The sequence below is a fragment of the Anthonomus grandis genome, chromosome 3, assembly GCF_022605725.1.
Source record: "Anthonomus grandis grandis chromosome 3, icAntGran1.3, whole genome shotgun sequence".
In the NCBI taxonomy this organism is placed as follows: Eukaryota; Metazoa; Arthropoda; class Insecta; order Coleoptera; family Curculionidae; genus Anthonomus; species Anthonomus grandis.
In genome coordinates, this window is record NC_065548.1 from 35,280,165 (window position 1) to 35,295,558 (window position 15,394).

General features: G+C 30.8%; 1 protein-coding gene across 2 annotated transcripts in view; it reads left to right on the forward strand.

Annotated features, from left to right (window-relative positions):
* Positions 1 to 333: 333 nt before the first annotated feature.
* LOC126733807 (sideroflexin-2) overlaps positions 334 to 15,394 on the forward strand; it is a 34,185-nt gene continuing 19,124 nt past the window's right edge. Inside the window, exons 1-5 of one of the 2 annotated variants that reach the window (XM_050437214.1) lie at positions 334 to 501; positions 789 to 927; positions 989 to 1,205; positions 11,479 to 11,677; positions 11,739 to 11,891. In XM_050437214.1, coding sequence (XP_050293171.1) covers positions 822 to 927; positions 989 to 1,205; positions 11,479 to 11,677; positions 11,739 to 11,891 — 675 coding nt within the window. In that variant the 5' untranslated portion in view covers positions 334 to 501; positions 789 to 821. The other variant, XM_050437215.1, reaches the window with a different exon arrangement.

Consider the following 15,394-nt stretch of genomic DNA (forward strand, 5'->3'; position numbering starts at 1 on the left):
GATTCAATACGTGCGTGTCCCTACTATTTTCCTCTGTGTACTGTGTCTCCAAGTTAAGAAGATTTGAAAACATTATCAAAAATTAAAAAATAATAGTAATAATACACAAAAACACAATAACATAAACGACAGATTGACAGATGACAGAAAATGAGAGAATATCTTATGGACGTGCTATCGGATACGTATGCATACATGTAAACACAAAAAATAGATAAATGCCATATATTTGTTGACCAATAGGAAGGCAAGATTTCGACCAATAAGAACGATTTCCTACCGTCGTATCATCGGACATCGGATGCATGTAACAGCACCTTTAACGGAATAATTTTTCTGTTTTGTCCGTTACTGTCAATGTCATCTGTTGGTCGGTTAATGCGGGAGTGGGGGCAGCAATTGATTCGTCGCCGGAAACAAAAAAAATCACAATTTTTTTTTTCAAAATTTATTTTGGACTGATTCGCAAAAATCGTAAACAAGAACAACAGCTATTTATTCGTAAGTTTTTATTACTTTTATCAGCAGTTTTGGCATCGTAGGTTTCATACTTTAGACTTTGGAGTAGTTGTGATCATATTATTCTATAAAATGCACTAAAGTTTTGATATTATACAATCCAGTTTTGTTTTGACCTCCAGGGATAGTTTTATGGTTTGTACAATTGAAAATAAATTATATTAGCCTAAAATTAATTTATCACATATTTCTGATTTGTGCTACTAGGACAAAAATCATTTTTTTTTAAATTAGATATTGGTTCCCTCAAAATTTTATTTTATTTTTAGACATAAAGCAATAAAAGTACTTTCTCTAAAGCAATGCCAGAGAGGATCAATATTGATGCCCCCCTTTGGGATCAAAGCACTTTTGTAGGCAGATTTAAGCATTTCTTATGGGTTACAGATCCTAGAACCTGCACTGTCGGTAAGGGTTCTAATAGGATAGTATTAAAAATACATTAATGTAATTTAAAAACGCTTTTAAGGTGATGAAGCTCTGGATAAGGCAAAAGATCTAGTGGAAAAGTATAGAAGAGGCCTTGAACCTCCAGGCACTACTTTGGAACAAGTAATTTATGCTAAGAAATTATATGAAAGCGCCTTTCATCCAGACAGTGGAGAAAAACAGAATGTTTTTGGTAGAATGTCTTTTCAAGTACCCGGAGGAATGGCTATTACTGGGGCTATGTTGCAGTGGTACCGGTCAGTATAAATATCCCAATATTTTTAATATTGTCTGGTTACTATACCATTACTTTGAGGGCCAAATAAAATTTAGTTTGAACATTGAATTGGCAATTTAAACAATTGTCCATAAAAACAAATTAAATTATGTATAATAAATACAAATAAATAGCTGACCATATAATAAAAATAACAATACAAACATGTGAAATATAAATTTTGCAGTAAAACACCTTACACATCTGGGGCTTATAGGCTTTATTACATCAATTTATATTACTCCAAAAACTCAGCATGGATGTAATAACTACTAAAACCTTAAATCTAAAATATTTTCATTTTAATGTAATAAAATTCTTCAGTATATATTGAATTTTTAATATTTTTGGAATATAGTCAACAATATAGATAGGTATGTACTTAAAATAGAGTAGATATGCTTTTTTTTAGTTTTCATACTATTTTAATTTGAATAAAAAAAATAGCAAAAAAATTGTAGCACATACTAAATGCTTTAATTAAAAAAGGGAAAAGAATATAAATATCTTTGGATTAATAATAGAAGCATATTTCTCAGGAAGCAGGATAACAGCAGAGTTATCTTAATTATCTCTATTATCTTAATATAGCCTACAGTCTTGCACTAATTTATAGAGGTTACTTAGCAATGTTGGGCATACTTACTATTATGATGTTAGTCTACTAACTAAATCCAGACTATTAGAGGCCCTACAACAAGTTCTTGCTTGTAAAGAAAGGGGGAGATGGAAAATCCTAGTTACAAAGCAGAAGAACAAATCCTAAGTATCACAATAATAAACAGCTAATAATATTTGTAAATTTATAACAAGGTAATATATTATATTGGAACGGTCAACAGTAGGGGGATTATTTAAGTGCAGATTAATATAGGAGTGTGAGGAATAAAGATCTAAAATAGGTACTCTTTAATTTCTGTTAGGGAGGTATACATAATAAATATGCTTCTAGAATAATGAATACATTGAATTCCCTGACAGATCAAGTTAACCAACTAAAGCTTTAGAGACTGATGTACAATGGATGTAAATGCTAATCCTCTGTCTAATCACCAAACACTTTGGATGAAAATTAAAAAGAAATGTATTTATTTATTTACAGGTGATTATTTACAAATAACATATATCCCAAAAAATCACTTTGTTTAAAGCACAAATACATACATCAGAATAAAACTAATCAAATATTTCTTGTTAGCCACCATAAGATATGCTTTAATTTCTTTTTAATTTTATCAATTTTAGAGTCAAAGAAAAAGATTTGTTTGTCAAAACCTTTAACCTTACAAACTAATAAGAAAGAGGCTCATTGATATAACTAATTATTAATTATATGGAAGAGAACTAAGAAACTATTTGACTTAGGAGATCTCTTCCAGAGGAGATCCTCAACCTAACCAAGGCCAACAGCTTGGAATACCTAATCAACGGCACTGAACAGTGAAGAACACTGCTTCTGATCCACTAACATTTATTTTTCTGATAACCCACCTTAAAACAACACTCAAAAATTTGTTTTGCACTCTTGATCTGTTGGAGATATCACACATGTCAAGGAGACCAAATAACACAGCAGTATTCTATAATGAAAAAAATCAACATGAAATAAGCTTTATTCTATAAAAACAAAATGTAAACAAACCTGTTTATTGAATAATTTATAGCATACAGTCTTTAGAAGTATCTAAGTTTTAATTCTAATATTTACTGCAGCATATACTAATAAATTAGTAATTTTAAATTATAGCTAATTTTTGTATAACAGTTGGAAATAAGTATGGAAACTTCTAGTATTTTATAAAAAAATGGTATCATAAACATTATGATTAATACTTTTTACTATTTTGTAAAATACCCATCAGCATCTAAGACTACCGGACATCTTCTAAGCATAAAGTCAATCAACTTTTGACGAGTTTCTGCAGACATTTTTGACCACTCATTTAATAATATTAAAAATTTGTTGCTGGTTTTTTATATTGGAATGCATTTGAATAAAGTGATCTAAGATGTCCCATAGATGTTCAATGGGGTTTAAGTCTGGGGATTGATATGGCCATTTAAGAATAGTTCTTTTGTTCATGAAACTAATCTTTTACTAACTTGGCTGAATGTTTCAGATCATTGTCCTGTTGAAATACCTATTGCAATGGCATATCTTCTTCTGCAAATGGTAGCATTGCATTTTCCAATATCTCTTTGTATTGTAAAGGGTCCATTTTACCCTTCACTTGAATAATTGGCCCTGTCCTAGATCAGGAAAAACTTCCCCAGACCATTATGTTTCTACCTCCATGCTCTACAGTTGGAATTTGGTACTTTGTTTCCACTTGCACCCACCGGTCTCCTTACGTATATTTCCTGCCTTCAGATCCAAATAGAGAAAATTTGCTTTCATGGCTTCATGAGAACGGTATTCCATTTTTCTCTAAACTAAAAGAGATGAGCTCTGGCAAAATTCTTCTGAGCCTTTCTTTTTTTCTTTGATAGAAGTGGCTTTTTAACAGCTACTCTCCCAAAAAGTCCTCCATCAAGTAGACGGTTTCTTACGGTTCTACTTGTCATGTTAACACCACATTGCTCCTAGATTCCGTTTCTAATTTGTGTGGAGCTTTCTCTAGGATCAAATTTTGAGATCCTTAAAATAGTTTTATTCATTAGAGAAGTAGTTTTACCACGTCTTCCCGACTTCGGCGCATTTCTTACATCGCCACGGCTATCGAATTTTTGTATTATTTTCGTTACAGGACTTTTAATCCACAATTTTTGTCTGAGATCACATGAAAAATAACGGTGTTTTGGCATGATAAATTAATATTTTCCATATATATTTGCATTGAAGAACTGAAACTGAATATTTTAAACACAGGATCAAAATAGTTTCCATACTTTTTTCTAACTAGAAATTCCTTATCGCGAGAAAACATAAGCAAAATACCTTTTTCAATTATTAAGCACAACAATTTGTGTAGTGGTGTTTTTGTAATTTACCGACTGTATATCGAAAGATGAACGGGTATTATTTAAATTTACTGCAGAATACTTCTTATGCTTTAAATAAGCAGTGTCGAGTATTAACATTCATGGGAGTTGCTGTTTGCAAAGTTATGAAATAAGATTTGTAGTATAAGATTTGTCTTATGTAGTATAAAAAATTCAGAGATTGGAGGGTCACAAAGTCAATGGTCACAAATTATGTTCACGAAACACGTGTAATCGTTAAAAAAAAAATAAACACAATTTGAGACCATTGACGTTGTGTCCCTCCAATCTCTGAATTTTTATTATTAAGAGGTCTCTTTGAGGTCCCAAAAATGGACTACTTTTTTGAATTATGTAGTATGAATTTCAAATTGGTTAAATGGGCTAATGATTTTCCCCAAAAAAACCTAATTAGTTAGCCTAAAATTTGAAATAATTGCTTTCAACACATTAAATGGCAATGAATTACAGTTGCATCTTCTCTTGACATTGGCCAAATCCTAATTCGCCATCCTCCTGAGAAATGATATGTACTATACTAAAGAAGAGTAGTGTCATCAGCAAGACATTTACGTAAATCAGAGAGGACAGAGAACAGAACTCCATAGAAGACCTGCTGTAATACTTTTTTTCTTTGTCTGCAAAACAAATTCTCTGTCATCTATTTGAAAAGAATCATGTTAAACACTTCAAAGCTGTAGCAGTAAGTATCTCATGGAGCAGAATGAAAGGCTTTGGCTAGGACCGCGACAATTATTGAGCAAACATCATGGAGCTCAAGATTAAGTTCCGCAAGCATGTGAAAAATGGCATCAGCTGTATTTTTGGAGAACCGGGAGTGAAATTGGCACTGCTTTACGATATTTTTGGCCTTTAAGAACTTAACCATTCCTCTTTACAATTTTAGATAGAGAAGAAAGTAGGGACACTAATATACAGAGTGTCCCGGAAAATATGGGAAATCTCTCGGATCCAGGTAGAGAATAAAAGAAATTATATGGAACTTTCACGGCCTCTTAAAGATGCCGCTCAGTTTTTCTTGAATAATTTTTGAAATACTTGGTATAATTTAATAAAAATTTTACGCGATCAACACTACTAAGGACCTCTCAAAACTGAGCCTTAAAAACACATTCACCTTGTTTAGTTAACCAGGGGCGGACTAGGTTGTACATTACAATACTTAAATTTTGAACGACAAAGATTCTGAAATAATAAATATGGATAGCTTGAACCTTAAATGAAAGAAAAGACACTGTTTATTATCGATAAACCGTTTTGGATAAAAAAATGATCACTGTTTTATTTTAATTGAAATAAAACATTTTTATAAATAACCATAAGAACATATCATTTCTTTTTTTTTCAACGATGCGATAGTTATTTAAACAACAAAGAATTTCCATTTTAAGTTGTTTAATGGGAAGAAGTACATGTTTTTAAAAATGCAGTGGTGTGGTTCTCAAAAAAACAATTTAAACGAAAATGTTTTTGCACCTTTTCATCGGCATTTTTTATATTTTCTAAACGCACTGTTCTTGCAAATGTTTCTATGGTACACAATAAACAAATACCTCTCTTTCAAAGCTTGCCATCTTTCACGTTGGTAATACAATACAATAATTTATTAATTTTTGGATTTCTTGGTGGATTTAATTTGAATTAAGTCGAAATATGTTCTTATAACATATTTTTCATTTTCGACATTTTCTTAATCTTCTTCGTTTATTATAATTCACGTTTATTGAGTATGCAGATATGCATCTTATATATGGTCTTGCGTCTTGCAATGCATTGGAAGAAAAAAGGTTGTGTGAAGAAAGATTTTGCTAATCCCACTATACCAAATCAAAAGACATTTCAACGAATTGACCAATGTCTAAGGGAAACTGATAGGCGATTGCGCTTATTAAGGTGATATTATTGACTTTCTTTATTGTAATATTAATAATTTTCGAAAAAAAAGTATTGATGCTGGTAAGAGAAGAACAGTACGTACGGTACAATTGGAGGAAAATATTTTGGATGCTGTAGCTAATACTTCTTCAACGAGCACTCGAAAATTAGCCGCTGAGCTTAATACACCAAAAACAATAATACATTAAGTACTTTAAGACATCTGTTATACTCATATCATCTACAAAAAGTACATGAACTAACTCCTGAAGATTTTTCTCGTAGAATACAGTTCGCGAACTGGCTATTAGATAAGCAACGAAGTATTCATTAGCATTATTCTTTTTACCGATGAAGCAGGGTTTATCAAAAATGGCATTGTGAATTTGCATAACTCGCATGTATATGCTGATGAAAATCCTCATGCCGCTGTTGTTTCTCATCATTAACATCAGTTCCAATCAATTAATATCCGGGCAGAAATCATTAACATTAGAAAGGTCGGATTAACTACATTAACGAAAGCATTTATAATAGGATTTCATTTCTCCACATTAACATAGTTTTTAGCTAATCAGACACCAAAGACAGGTTATCCTCATCCTCCTCAGATTTGCTTAATACGCCACTGCTTAAGAAGCAAATCATCATCCTCATCGAACTGAAAAAGGGATGGCCAGGCATGTTTAAAACAATTCGTTATTGTATTTTAACATCTAGCAAATTTATGCAACAGTCGTTTTATTTTCGATATATTTTATGTATTTGATACATCGTATAAGAAGTCGTCGATAGTAAGTTTACATTTTTTAGTCTTATTTGTTAAAATTAAAAAGAAATATTTGCACTAAAATATTAAGTGTCTCAGTACTTGGTCCTCTTCTATTTATTCCCTTCAAACTCTTAGTTTTAAGTTACATGAGTGAAAGTGCCGTTAGCGCATTATACATTTTCTTGACGATAGGGTTGTGCTATACAGAGAAGAATGTGAAAAGCTTTTAGAAATGCAAATAAATTCTGATCTATTGAAATATTCAAATTGGCTTATATATAATAAGCTTAAAATATAACGTATTTCAACAAAGAAAAACAGTAGTTAAAGAGCCAAACTATTACGTTAAATAATGTGTCACTAAAACAAGTTCCCTATATTAAGTAATTAGAGTTAAATGCATGTGAAAATATTAATTGAAAGAAGCACATCTCATATATTTATAATAAATTAATACCAATGATCGCAGCTATATGTAGATGTACAGGGTTGTCTTTTATATTTAGACAGAGCCTGGCTCAGTTACTATACGAGGTGAAAAAAAAGTTTGATATAAAAGTTATAGGGTTTACCTTAAATCGCCAGGAAATGTTATAAAATATAATACAGGGGTATCGCAAAGTTAATAAAAAACACAAAGTTAATTTTTTTTAAATGGAACCCCTTGTATATTTTTACTTTAAATGAAAGACATTTTTTTTCTAATTTCAAAAATATATAAAATGTTAATATTTAATTCATCATTTTTAAAAAAATTTGGTTTTTTGAAAAAAAAAACCTTTGAGCCTTGTTTCTTTAAATATTTACAAATGTTGTATATAGCCGCCATTATTTTCAACGCAGTTTCTATAATCTTTGTCCAGTTTTAACAGAGCATTTGAAATATATTCAGGGTCTTCTTTCCTTATAAACTTCATTTTTAAGATACCCCCATAAAAAACTATCTAGAGGAGTCAAATCAGGGCTGTTTGGTGGCCAGTTAATGGTACCATGGGTTCCAATCCACTGAATAAAACGATTATTTAAAAAAATCCTTACTGGCCTAAAGTTATGAGGCGGGGCGCGATCTTGATGCCATATAATATTGTAATAATACTCTTAAAGGTATTTCTTCTAATAAAGCTTCAATCTCATTTTCTAGAAACCGCAAATACCTATTTCCAGTCAAAGATCCTTGAAATATAATGGGTCCAATTATTTGGTTTCTAAGGATACCACACCACACATTTAATGACATTCTGTTCTTTTTTTTTATTTCGACGTATGCGTGAGGATTTGCTGGTGCCCACATGTGAGTATTTTTTCTATTATACATCCCTGCTGTTGTAAATACAGCTTCATCCGTCCACAAGATTTTATTAAAGATATCGTTATCTACGTATGTTAGCCTTCTTATTTCATGATTATTTTTGTTAATTTTTGTACTGGCATCAATTTGTAAGGATGATATCCATATTTCTGAAGAACTCTTTGAATCTTAGATCTAGAGCATTGAAAGTGTCTACTAGCATCTACGGTTGATAAATATGGTTTTTCTACAAAAATCAAAGCATAAATTATAATTCTTATAAGGCTCTTAAATATAAAATAACTTTTTACCTTGAAAATATAATAAAATTTGTAGTTCTTCATCCGCGTTAGCTAAAACTGTTCGTTTTTTTCTTTGTAGATTTTTGTGGTTTCTCATACTCCTTTCAGTGTAATAAAAAGTGGACCTAGCAGGAACTCTCATTTCGGGATGAATACGCTGATATTCAGCTTGCGCTCGAGCAACATTATTGTTGTTTTTGTAAAACAACCTCATAATTTCAAACTTTTCTTCTTCGGTATAACCCTTATTCAAAAGAAATAGCAGAAACATTGACAGTGACAGCCCAACAAATAACATTATTTATTTTATTGTTACCGATAAACACCATAGCAACGGGGATTCGGGTAAACAGTTGTTTTATTTTTTAATTTTTTAAAGATAAATATTGGGAAAAGGGCTAAACTAAATATTAACATATTATATATTTTTGAAATCAGAAAAAAAATGTCTTTTATGTAATGTAAAAATATACAAGGGGTTCCATTTAAAAAAAATGAACTGTGTATTTTTTATTAACTTTGCGATACCCCTGTATTATATTTTATAACATTTCCTGGCGATTTAAGGTAAACCCTACAACTTTTATATAAAACTTTTTTTTCCACCTCGTATTATAACCGAGCTAGGCTTTGTCTAAATATAAAAGACAACCCGGTACTTTAAAACTAAGGCATTCTGGGGAATATTATTAACAACGTAAATAAACAATAAACAAAAATCAAATTTAGAAATTTATCAATTTCAAAATCATTTTACAAGAAACCATTGCCATATTTACTATAAAGCTATCAGAACGAAGAAGAGTTTTAATAATCCTCTGCAGAGAGCTTCAAAAATATAATAAATTTACCTACACATAAAATCATGATGAAAGTTACCAAAATTCAAAAGTGTTTGTTCATTTATACAAATATTCGTTTTGTATTGTGTAATTGTATTTGTTCAATGTTATTTAGGATGCAACGATTATCAATAGTCATAATTGTTTTATGCACAAAACTATAGTGATTTAATAAGTTATTTATCTTCTAAGAAATCTCTCCAACTAAATCTTCTGGGATACTTTAAGATCTGCCTACATTTTTCTGAACTGAATAATTCGAAAAGCACATGGGTGTAAAATAGTTATATAACAAGTGTGTAAAATGATCCTTTTTTTATGAATGGGAAATTTGTCGGCAATTCCCAGGAATAAGAAAAGGATGTTTTACAGATGTGAAACATACATTTTCTGCTACCGAAGAAAAGATTCGAAAAAAATATCAAAAATAACAAATTACTTTACTCACAAGTGCGTAAAAAACCGTTTTTTTTTTGAAATTATAAATTAAGTGTCAAATAAACGTCGAATTTTATTATCTCGTAAATGAAATAATTTGAAATGATCAGTGCAAAAAAAATGTATTGTTTTGCCGCCGTTAAAGGTCTACCAACTCTACTATTCCTATCATTTCTTAAATAAAAGAAATGTTATATTCTTTATAATTATATTATGAGATTTTTTATACCTAAAAAGTTTTTAACAAAAGATTCTTTTAAAAATCTGCTTTTTAAGTTACTTTATATGGCATAGTCTAATGCCTTTAAAGTAATTATTGTATACGCATATACCTTTCTGTTATCTATTATGCAATAATTACTTGGGCTCAAGTAACTATTGCATGTTATAATGTATGTTAAAAAATTGCAGGAAAGATAGCCAGAAAGTAGCCGGTCGGATCATTTGTACTAAACACGGTCCGGCAAGGACAAGGACAGGCCGCGAACTGTTAGTCGTTAATTGATGTTGAATAATGTCTAATATACTGCCACGATTATTAAATAATTTATTAACATTTACACATGATCGTTTATGGAAAATCAAAGACTCTGCATATTACAAGAATTTAAGACATAGCACATACAAAGAGAATCAGTTGCGAAGCATTAATGTTCATTTCACTTCAATGATTCATACATTCATTCCTCTATAATGACTTTTCTCATTACTGTATCTTTTTGGTAATATGCGATTTAAGTAAATTAAGCAAAAACTAGAAATATGGTTTACACTAATCATTTTTAAGCTATTTTAATTTGCAACCACTATCGATTTTTTTATTATTTATTTATTATCACCCTTTTTTTTCTGCTTTTCATTTAACAATAATATCGAAAGTGCAGCTGCATACTTCTTGCAACATTGTCACTTTTTAACTGAAAGTTTAAATGGAAATCAATAGAATTATCCGGCAAATATCGTATGCGTCCAAAAACCTCAGTTCTTTAATTAGGTAGTTAACTCTATGTGTGTATTGACCACGGTTGGCATTTAAAAGTAGTTTTTAAAACGTTTATTAAACCGAAGGAAAATTGGGAAGCCAGAAAAGGTCATTGGGTCGTCCAGCAAGTGGGAAATCTGTCAAAAAAAGACCTAAGAAGAAGCTTAGTTTATCACAAAATGTAACAACTAACCTACCAAATGCAACTAAGCATGGCTCATTGCACTAATTTTCTTATTTTTAGTGTTATTGGTATTTATGTATCATTTATTGTTCTTAAAAGTATATTTTGTCCGTTTTTAGGCTTTCATTTTACGTTTTAAACATAACATATATTTCCACTTACGCTTTTTGTTTGTTTCTTTTTGTCTTCCCTGGAAATGAGAGTAACTAAATTAAATAATTGGTAGGTATATTTGCGTTTGTTGTCTCAATATTGAACTGGCATTACTGTGTTACATTCTGTACGCGTTTTTGGCACCAATTTCATTCCGTACACGGATTTCGCACCTCGTACCTGATTGGCTTAAAATTTGAAATTGACCAATGTGGTGGCCATAGTTTAAAGATATGTACCTTTTCGCGGTTTTCATGTCTTTAAATTATATTGCAGGGTCCAGGCGCGGAGGATTTAACAACAGAGTCTTAAGGGTTCTAGTTAAAGACGTTCGCAGAGATCCTGTAATGCTTAGGCATATGAGGCGTGGGACTCTATTCAGCAATAAGCTATATCATATAATTTCTTTTTTAGCACACCATTTGCAGTGGTATTCTGGCAGTGGGTTAACCAGTCATTCAACGCCTTGGTAAATTACACTAATAGAAATGCAAAATCTCCCACCACCACTACTCAGTTAGTAGTTGCCTACGTTTCGGCCACCTCTTCTGCCATGATAACTGCTTTGGGCTGTAAATATTATTGGTCAAAAAAAGCTAGTCCATTTATGCAAGTATGTTTAACTTTATTTTATTTATTTTGATAAAACTTCTGACATTTTTATAATTTTTTAGAGGTATGTTCCTTTTGCTGCTGTAGCTGCGGCAAATTGTGTTAATATTCCTCTTATGAGGCAAAATGAGTTTCTTCATGGAGTTGATTGCTCAGATGAGCAAGGCAAAATCGTGGGCCAGTCAAAACTGGCAGCTGGAAAAGCATTTAGTCAAGTGAGCTCATAAGCCTTTTATTTATTTAATAACATCTTTAGTTGTAAGACAAAGACTAATTCAATGTTATTTGAAAGTGCAAAATTGCTAATTTATTGACTTTTAACTTGTTTACCAGTTGTTAATAATTGTGACCCTAAAAATAAACAACATATTCTAATTAAACAGAATTAGGTTATATATAAAGGTTTTAAAAAACGTACGCTTTCGTCAAAATAAAATGCGTATATGCTTTCTTTTAAAAGCAAAATGCTTTTTAGCAATATTAAGAGCTATTATTAGATTCTAAAATAGAGAAGAGTAGAAACGAATGATTTTTTTTAATGAATGCGACAATTCTCTTGAAAAAAAGAGGATTTTATACCAGCGTAATACTGGGTGAATCATTAATATTGCACGACAATTTAAAGGCATATTCCTAGGGTCAAAATATTGAAAAAATTCCCTATAAACCAATGTCCGAAAAAGCTGCCGTGTGGAGATACAGGGCGTTGAAATGTTAATTTTATTTTAATTTTTTTTAATAATTTAAAAGTAAACGAGATTAATTATATAAAATTAGGTCTAGGGAGGTTTGCTGAGGGGCGAAATTATTATTTTTTTGATAGTTTTGATGTCAGTAATAGAGGGCGTCACGTGTTACATATATTTATCTTATTATTTAAAATCTTATTTAAAGAAGTGAATATTCAGTTATAAGAAGTTAAATGAATGTGGGTGGCGTATATTTAAGGAAAGGGCAACAACATTGTGACGCCTCTCGATCCCATTGCTAATGCTGCCGTCACAAGGATTCTTTACCAGTCACGTTGTCAACAAATATTTTTTACATAATAAATATTTATTAATAATGGGCTGTAAATATAAACAATATTACCATTTATAAACTCTTTAGGCGCTTTTTTAACGTACTTTATAGAGTAAAGGAATCTTCCTAATAAAAAGCATTTTTATGGAAATTAAATATTTTATAATTATTATTAGTAATGGGAAAGATCTCATTATTTCGATAATCGGATTATTAGGTTATGAATTATTTCAATAATTGGAGAATAATTCGAATTAAAAATCACTCGTGTATATATTGCAAATCACAAGACATATAACACCTTTTTAACCTGCTTAATTCGAGAAAAATAATTAGTTTTGTATTTGTTGCTGTTTCTTAAAAAAATCATATTTTTAATTTTAACTGCGAGAAATCAGTATTACTGTAAATAGTAAAAGCTGCCTCATCATTAAAGTTCTAAATCAAGTGTTGCTTTAACGACGGATATCTATAGCTCGGACAGCAACAACGCCTAACTGTCACTTGCTATTTTATTCATGAAGATAAATGTGAAGCGCAAGGAATTGTGTAGATCCCATACTGCCGAGATAATTGCCATAGAATTAAAAGGAGTGGGATATAGGAAATAAAATTGTAACTGTAGTATCTGATAATGGCGCTAATTCTAAAAAAGCAGTAAACGAGTTTTTTCAAAAATATCACCATCCGTACGCTGCACTTATGCATTACTGAAGCTATATCCTAATAGAGAAAGAGAAATTCAGCACTCTTCTAGAAAAATGTAGAGCTAGACTTGTCTAGCTAAGGAAAGGTACAGCACGTGTTGTTCTGCTCGGTTGCGCAGTAAATTTGTTTACGCCGCTGCCAAAGCAACGGTATCGATCGCCCCGATTTGCATATAAACAGTGCCGTTGCGTTAATTCTTATATTTGTGTTCTGTGCCTTTTAGATTTTATGTCTTTTTAAAGTGAATAATTTTTATATTATTTTTTCATAGTTATTTTTGTTTGTGATTATGGCTCCAAAAAGGATTGGTGTGAAAGAAATTTGTTTTTGTATTCTTAGAAGTAATTTTTAGTCTAACATGAAAATTTAAATTAGCAAATAAGTAGGTAAAATAATATACCTACTTATTATACAATTTTAAAAACAAATACAAGGAAATTTGACCTGTTAATAAGGATTTTCTATAACCTGCTATTTTTAAAAAGAAATTGGACCTGGCTCTGGATCTAACCTATATCCTTCAGTCCGGTCATTTTTTGAAAACAGGTAGACGAATTATCTTTTATAACTTTTAAGAATTATTTATAATATTTTTCTCACAGGTGCTTTGGCCGACCCAATTTATTATTATTTACCATCATGTGCGATGCATAATTTAGCACTTATCCGAATTATGTAGTTATGTATATTTAAATAATAATATCGTATAAAATTATATAAAGTCTTTTCTTATGGTCTTATTTTCGAAATCGATTTTTGGGTTTCTATATCCTAATCCTGATAATAAGATAATTATAATTTTTCTAATTTTGTTAATTATTTATTCTATGCTTTGCACAAAATCAGAGAGGCAGCCAACAAGCTGTTTTAAATTTTAGTTAGGAAAATTTAAATATTAATTTGTCTCATATTCCAGACTAAGCAGCGCACTTAACGAATGTAAACAAAACACAATACACTATTATTTAAAATAATATAAATTAACTTTTATAAAAATTAAAATTAAAAAAGGGCGCGCTACTGTCGCTAATCGCGCGTTATTAGAGGACAAAACTGGGCGCAGCTTTGAAACAGATGGTGTACCTTTCCTTAGCTAGACAAACTCTATCGTTGATTATTTTAAACATTTTAGTGTTGTTGCAAATAATGATAAACTTCGAAAAAAGCGTTCACAAACAAATGAACTTACCAATTTTGAAAGTCAAACTGAAAATCGCAACTTGTTGGAACAGCTCGTTTATTACGCTTAAAAAGCTTTTATTTATTAAGAATCCATTAAGTTTAGCGGTAGCAAATATACCAAGGGGTCCTGAATTTTTAGACGCGGAAGAATGGAAGGCACTTGAAGATTGTGTTAAGGTTTAAAACCTTCAAATGAATTGAAAACTGTTCTGTCAGGTGCGAATGTAGGATTACACTATCTTAAGTATTCCTCTTTTACGTGGATTTCAATTTACCTTAAGGAATCTTAACGCAAATTGAAGCATTGATGAGGAATTAAAATTGAAGGTGTTTACGAAAATGCAGAGCTCAAAAATTAAATTAGTGATAGACGAAGTGACGCAAATTTTAGTATCCAAAATGAGAAAAAATTTAATAAAAGAAATTAAAGCAGAAGTTCCTACGCAACGGAAAGAACAGGTGGAAAGCATTTCGTCTCATTTTGATAAAAAATTGACATCAGTGAAATCTTCTACTACGCCATATTCAATTGCTACTCTAATGGTTAGGCAATATTTAGAGATGTCGTTATTAGAAAGGAATAAAAATGCCTTGGATTTTTGGAAAAGAAATATGTTAATAATGCTAGAATTGTATACCATGGTGATGAAATATTTATCTTTCCGGTACACGTCTGTACCCTGAGAGAGTTTTTTCAAAAGCATGACAGATAGCCATTCAAAGAAGAAGTAGACTATTACCCAAACATTTAGATTACATATTTTTCTAAATTCATGCCTTTTATGACTCCACTGCAAGTATGGAC